General features: G+C 40.4%; 1 protein-coding gene across 1 annotated transcript in view; it reads right to left on the bottom strand.

Moving 5' to 3' along the window:
* Nucleotides 1–2449: 2449 nt before the first annotated feature.
* The window catches only part of ppil4 (peptidylprolyl isomerase (cyclophilin)-like 4), a 16519-nt gene continuing 11056 nt past the window's right edge, over nt 2450–7912 (bottom strand). Inside the window, exon 13 of the mRNA XM_053445714.1 lies at nt 2450–2923. Coding sequence (XP_053301689.1) covers nt 2711–2923 — 213 coding nt within the window. The 3' untranslated portion in view covers nt 2450–2710. The remainder of the gene's footprint in view (nt 2924–7912) is intronic.

Here is a 7912-nt window from a genome sequence, read left to right as displayed (position 1 = left end):
TTGTCTCCACGAAGGTATAATCCCTCTGGTGGCACATTGAATTGATTTGGGGTCACTCCACTGCTTACAGCCTTAACTGGCTGTCTATAGCCAGAGTATGACCCATTGACTTTAAACAGGCTTACACTCTGGAATTGTCATCCCTGCACACAAGACAATCCCAGTCCCAACTGTTCTCTTTTGACTAAAACAAGATGCTAGATTGTCTCAGAGAGGGGACTCCCATCTCTATCTTCAAGAACTAATGTTACTATCTAATACACAAACATGTCTAATCTTCCTGTGACTACGAAGCACTTGGTACTTAATTCAACTCTCAGATTGTGCTGATGCTTCAGTGTTGTCAACCAGTTGTTAGGTCCCTTTGGATAAAAGCGTAAATGAGCACATTTATATGTAAATATAAATTATGCAAATAAATACAATGCACACATTGATCACATTTCCTCATATACATTATGTAAGCCATTATCATATATCTTAACAATGGCTGGCTTTATCCCATTACTACATGTCTGACTTAATGTTTTCTTTGTTTGTCCTCATGCTACAGGATCCATCCATTACTATTATTATTTGTATGATCATTATGAGCTGGTGCTGCGATTAATGTTGCGGTTATAATAAATAACATCTTTACATCTTAAAGTATCACTATTATTATTATCAGTGTGACAGAGCATAAATGCAGTTTTATGTTTTCCATAAAATATGATGCATACATACGTGTCATTTTTCTTTATCTAGCAAACGTAAGGCAAATGCTATGAAATGTATGTCAACATTTTCTCTTTGTCACTCCCTCATATAGAAGACCAGACACCAGAAACAAATGTTGTCAAACAATTACAACCCTTCAATATGAATGGGAGAGAAAACACAGCACATGTTTAAGTCCTACATATGAGCAGCTATCAGTGAATGTATGACTGACGGTATGCTCGCATGAGGCTTATCTATGTCCGGAATTTGGACTAACAGGAGTGTGTGACAGCTCTTGCTTCCCTTAGGTGAACATGCCGATGAAATGGGTAAGCGAGCAAAACAGTGGAGACGATGCTGACACAGACCCGATGTATGTATATAGCGCTTTTCTAGTCTTGATGAAGTGCTTTATAGTACAGTTTTACATTCACCCATTCACACACAAATTCATACAGTGCATCTATTCGCAGCACTTTGTTATTCTATGGGGGGCCATTCAGGGTTCAGCATCTTGCCCAAGGCATGCAGATGGGTCAGACTGGGGATCGAACCGCCGACCTAATCCTTGGCAAACACAACTTCATGCCAATCTTAGTACACTAGTGTTTTATCTCGAGGCAGCCAGGCCTCACCTTGGTGTGGTGCCTTGTGCTCCGTGACTTTCTAAAAGGTTGAGAGGAGTGCACCCAATGTAGGAGGAGGCTGGGGAAGTCTCCACCAGAGCCTGCACCTGTGGGAGTGCAACCCTTTCCTTTCCCCTCAGCTCTGACTGACCTTTCACTTCTTACACGGTTCATTCAGCCTCACTCTGCAAGTCCTCTTTCCATTACACCCCCTCCACCCACAAAACAACTATGTATAGTGGGGAAGTTCTCAACATTGTGTCATGAATCTTTCTGAAAAAGGACTAATTCAATCCAGGAACTGTGTATGTGTATGCTTGAGGTTAAATCTGCCAATACAACTGAGAATTTAAGTGAATTATTGTATCTACAGACCTATAATGCCTTAATCAGGTAATAGCTATTATTATTTGACGGTTATCACTTTGTCTGATGTCTGCTAGAGTATAATTAGATCTTTAGTTGTATAATTACATCATTGTCTTGAAATATTTTAATGTGAACCACTTACTTTCTTTATACAAGTTTAAATGTTTGTTACATTACATTTTTCTAACAGACATCGCATAATTACAACACATCATCTCTCTTCTTCCGAGTGTTCTCAGTTATCATTTATAACATCTGAGCCTCTCAACAATTACTACATATAGGTTGTAGATGTCCTTCATGATCATTTTATACAGATCTCCCTGTGACTGTTTTTCACATGTACTGACATGAGTGACAGATACATTTAGTAATTATTCTCTCATCAGCACCCTATTTACCTTATCCCATCGCACCTAAAAACATTGCTGCTTTTTCCTTGTGAGCTCTGACATTTTGAGAACCTGTATCACCATCCGGCAGCTCTATGTGGTGGGTGGAGGGAGACACCAGAGAATTTACACAGCACCGTGTCTGAGACATTCTCCATCAAGCAGTTTTCCATACCCACACTATGAATGTATGAACACCCACCTTTGAAAAACAAACAAGTCAAGGTGAAACATTAATCATCTGCCGCCTTTGTTCTAAACTGGGCAGCGTTTCAGAGGAGGAAGTAAGTAACATTCAGATGGGGAAGTCTGTCATGGTATTCAAATCAAATACAGACATGATAATAATGACACGTCAACTGTCAGTTTATGGAAAAGATTTAATATACGCATAAAAAAAGTTTCTCAAAACATTTTTGTTCTTCAACACAATGTGACAAGGATGTGAGAATCATCTGATCTTTATAATTAAAGTCAAGGTAAAGTTATTTTGAAGGAAGTCTGTTTAGACCTGAGAACATTTAGATGCCATATTATTCATGCTGAATCCAGTTCCACTCTTCTCTGCCACAACGATATTCAGTAAGATTAAGGTGACCCTCTGTTCTTCTCTACCCTCCTTCATCTGTATCTACTCCTTTCTTTATCCTTGGACTTCTTCGGGGAGGGGCTGCAGCTCCTTTCCTTGTAGCTGCGGCCTTTGCTGCTTCCCTCCTTCCCATGTTTGTCCCGGGACTTGCTGTGTTTGTTATCCCTATCCCTGTCTCTGGAGCGGGAGCGGGAAAGCTGGCGGCCTGTTTTTCTGTCTCGCTGGCTCTTCTCATTGTCCTGGACCTGTAAGAGAAGACATGAGCGTGTGACTGTTGCTGCTTTCAGACATATAGTTAACTATGGAGATCCTCCAGACTTTTTCTGGAGGGGCTGTATGTGTGAACGGAAATGTCCGAGTGAGATTATCTGGAGTTTCTGCAGACATTCTCCAGCTAGTCCCTTAGTATAAAGGCTGCAGAAAGTCCGGAGATGCTGATGTGAGAACAAAGCAAGAGATCATCTGCAGAATTCATCTCAAGCAAGTGGGTGTGTTGATAATGTTTCAAACACGGGACAGAAAAAAAAAAGGAAAGAAAAAATCTGTGGATGAAAAATGGTAAATGGTTTTGTATTTATATATGGCTTTTCTATTCTTAATGACCACTCAAAGCTCTTTACAGTACAGTTTTACTTTCACCCATTCACACACACATTCATACAGTGCATCTATTAGCAGCACTTTGTTGTTCTATGAGGGGAGATTCACTTCAGCATGCAGATTGGGAAGACTGGGGATCGAACCGCAGGGGCCACGCACATACAGTGCCTTGCATAAGTATTCACCCCCCTTGGACTTTTTCCCATTATGTACTGTTACTAACTGGAATTCAAATAGACTTAAATAAACTTTTTTCCGTTTGATCAACAAAACATGCATAGTACTTTGGAGGTGCAAAATACATTTTATTGTGACACAAACAATAATGAGAACAAAAAAGTTGACATCTGTTGGGTGCATAAGTATTCACCCCCCTGTGTCAATACTTGGTAGAACCCCCTTTCGCTGCAATTACAGCTGCAAGTCTTTTGGGGTATGTCTCTACCAGCTTTGCACATCTAGAGATGGAAAGGTTTGTCCATTCTTCTTGGCAAAAAAGATGAAGCTCAGTCAGATTGGATGGAGACCGTCTGTGAACCGCAATCTTCATGTCTTGCCATAGATTCTCTATTGGATTGAGGTCTGGGCTTTGACTGGGCCATTTTAAGACATTAACATTCTTTAATCCAAACCATTCCTTTGTAGCTCTGGCTGTATGTTTAGGGTCATTGTCCTGCTGGAAGATGAACCTCCGCCCCAGTCTCAAGTCTTTTGCAGACTGCATCAGATTTTCTTCAAGGATTTCCCTGTATTTGGCTCCATCCATCTTTCCCTCTATTCTGACCAGTTTCCCTGTACCTGCTGAAGAGAAGCATCCCCACAGCATGATGCTACCACCACCATGTTTCACTGTTGGGATGGTGTGCTCAGGGTGATGGGCAGTGTTGGGTTTTCGCCACACATAGCGTTTTGCATTGAGGCCAAAAAGTTCAATTTTGGTCTCATCTGACCAGAGCACCTTCTTCCACATGTTTGCTGTGTCTCCCACATGGCTTCTGGCAAACTCCAAACGGGATTTTTTATGGATCCCTTTCAACAATGGCTTTCTTCTTGCCACTCTTCCATAAAGGCCAGATTTGTGGAGTAGACGACTAATAGTTGTCCTGTGGACAGATTCTCCCACCTCAGCTGTGGATCTCTGCAACTCCTCCAGAGTAACCATGGGCCTCCTGGTTGCTTCTCTGATTCATTTTCTCCTTGTCCGACTCTTCAGTTTGGGTGGACGGCCTCCTCTTGGTAGGTTTGCAGTTGTGCCATATTCTTTCCATTTTCTTATGATGGATTTTATGGTGCTCAGAGAGATGTTCAAAGCTCTGGATATTTTTTTATAACCTAACCCTGCTTCATATTTCTCCACAACTTTATCCCTGACCTGTTTGGTGAGCTCCTTGGTCTTCATGATGCTGTTTGTTCAGTAATGATCTCCAACAAACTCTGAGTCCGTCACAGAACAGGTGTATTTATACTGAGATTAAATTGCAGACAGGTGGACCCTATTTACTAATTATGTGACTTGCAAATGTGACTTGTGAATGCAATTGGTCGCACCACATCTTTGTTAGGGGTTTCACAGTAAAGGGGGTGAATACATATGCACTCAACACTTTTCAGATTTTTATTTGTAAATAATTGTGAAATCCATTACATAAACTCACGATGAATTAAATTTTAATCTGTGGTTATACCATGACAAAATATAGAAAAGTCCAAAGGGGGTGAATACTTATGCAAGGCACTGTAGAAGACACTGATGAAGATATCAAGAGTGCATCCTGCCTCTGTCGACAAAGAAAAGCAAGGTTGAATCCAAAACGATACTATTTACTTTTGTCTGGACTCAGTGTTTTTTGTAATTCCTTCCTCTAATCAGTAATTTGTCTGATGAAGATGTTGGAGAAAAGACAGGAAAGGCAGGTGAGAGAGCGTGTGGGATGATGATACACAGCTAAGGACCCAAGTTGCTGTGGTCAAGACCAGAACATGTAGCTACTCTACTAGTTGAGTTACTACAATGATTAAAAAAATAAATAAGGAAACACTTAAATCACACATCAGATCTTGATGGAACAAATTATGTTGAAAAGAATACAATGTATATTTTGTTCAGAACAAGATGACGCAACAATGGTCGATGGAAACCACAATCCTCAACCCATTGAGAGCTGGATTCAAAACCACACTGCAAAAATCACAGGCTGATTCAACTCAAGTGCATTTTATCACGGCAAACTCATAGTGTCAATCATAGTGTGTATGGCCTCTGCGTGGGCCAGTCAATGGCATCAATGCCTTGTCATACAGAAACTGCCTACAACACACTCTGGCCACATGAGGCTTGGCATTGTCCTGCACCAGGAGGAACCGAGGTCCCATTTGTGCTTCCTAAATGGACAGATTGATGTCTTTGAAGTTTAACTGACTTGGTGTTATACTGTGACGATTAAGTGTTCCCTTAATTCCTTTGAGCATTGTATTATTATATTAGCCAGAATGTGGTCTTGTGAAAGCTGTTTTTGGGCACCCGAATTCTGCTAAAGAGCATTGACCTTATCCTTCATGCATGTTTCTGGCTGTAATAAGGTTGAGATTGACCTTTTTGATGACTGCAACCATGTCCTCACAAACTACACACTTTTACTTCAGCAAGAACGACTTGTAAATGGTAAATGGTTTTGTATTTATATAGAGCTTTTCTAGTCTTGATGACCACTCAAAGCGCTTTACAGTACAGCTCTACATTCACCCATTCATACAGTGCATCTATTCGCAGCACTTTGTTATTCTATGGGGGGCCATTCAGGGTTCAGCATCTTGCCCAGGGACACTTCGGCATGCAGATGGGTCAGACTGGGGATCGAACTGCCGACCTTCAGGTTGGAGGACGACCACTCTACCCCCTCAGCCAAAGCCGCCTTGTTTGTCCATTTACCAGAGAAACTAAGACATCCACCAGGATGCTTGTCAGTAGCCACACGTAATAGCTATGTGCATTTTGTGTTCAGTCTGACCATGACAGTCATAAAGTAGCACCTTATGGACTAACACTGTCTTGCTCTCTAAACACAGACCAAATTAGTGTGGTCACCAGGGGGTCACATTTCCATCATTGACAATCGAAGCTGATAGAAAGCTGTATTTGCTGCAGTCATTTGACCCGATCGAGGTGAATGCCGATTGAATCTCTTCCCTGTCTGTGCAATGAACAAATTTACCATAGTTTTTCGTGCAGATGTGTTTGACACAGAGACACTTGTTTGCGTGGACTGTGCTGGTTTGTATACTTTATCAGTGAGGTGAATTCAAATCCAAATATCAAACACCAAATCCAACAATTCCACCGAACAATCCTTGTTCCCACAGCGAGTCAAGCTAACCAAGTAGATCAGGGGCATGGTCTACTGAACATGTTCAAGATAGACAGGATTTCTTTTCATTATCTGGTATCACTGAACCTAACATTGGTCCGTCCTGGATAATGTTCATGTGGAAGAGTTGTTCATTATAAGTAACATCCTCAGAACCATGAATACAGTTCTTAATAAATTATTTAAAAAATGCTGATACTTCAATTAAGGTGGTTTTAGTGGCAGACATTGGTGAAAAAAGGGAAATGCAAATGACGATCACATAATTAGAAATAAGAGCAGGAATTTTATAACATGTATCATTTCATCAGAAGTTTTAATTTTTGATGATCATGAACAAACTATTATGTGTTGCAGACAAAAAGAGTGATGTCAGACTTTCTGCAAAGAGGAGAAAAGTAGCTCATGTGTGATGAGCTTGTCTCAGCGAAATGTTAGTTTCTATTCATGAAAAAAAATTATGAATCTCTACCAAAATAAAGTAAGAGAGCCAAAATACACAGACACACATTCAATCTAAATGGATTATTGAATTGATAATATATACATTGAAATATTTTGTTTGTTTCGGAATTTGTGTGCCTTGTATGCGACAGGATTAGGAATTGGACTATGATTGTTTTCTGAGATGGTAACAGATGTTTACGCTACAACTTTGTTACTAAACAACCTCTGTCGCACCAATGCAATGTTTGAAATCTCACATACAAAAGATTTGAATGAATGTAGACCTTTTTACAGTCAATATATTTATAGTCATACCGACATCTTCTCTAGCAGAACTTGGGGGACATTACATGTCATTTAGCTGACGCTTTTGTCCAAAGCGACTTACATTTTTAGAACACTCAGCATTTATGAGGGGCCATTTTTAGGGGTTCAGTATCTTGCCAAGGACACTTAGGCATGCAGATGGGAAAGAGTGGGATTCGAACCGGCAAGCTTCTTGTTGCAGAACACCTGCTCTATCCCCTAGGCCACGCTCTGATATGATATTGTGTTCTCATTTTCACAGAATCTGCTTTAGCGGAAAAGCTATTTTTATAGAGCAATTTTAGTTAAATCATGCTTTAGTAAAAGTTAGATCATGAATTTATGTGTAGATACATGTATCAGACATTGGTGAGAAGTTTGTATGGCTTCCATGTTTTGTTTTTTTCTTATTTTTTATATCCGGCTTCCATGCCCAGTTGTTGAGTAAATGGTTTCATCACAGGGGGAAAGGACTGGAATATGGCTCCACCCTAGGAGTTGGCTTTGATGTGTAAC

Source organism: Pleuronectes platessa, chromosome 17, assembly GCF_947347685.1.
Source record: "Pleuronectes platessa chromosome 17, fPlePla1.1, whole genome shotgun sequence".
In the NCBI taxonomy this organism is placed as follows: Eukaryota; Metazoa; Chordata; class Actinopteri; order Pleuronectiformes; family Pleuronectidae; genus Pleuronectes; species Pleuronectes platessa.
Note: the sequence above shows the minus strand (reverse complement) of the source record. Positions and strands in the feature narration are given on the sequence as shown.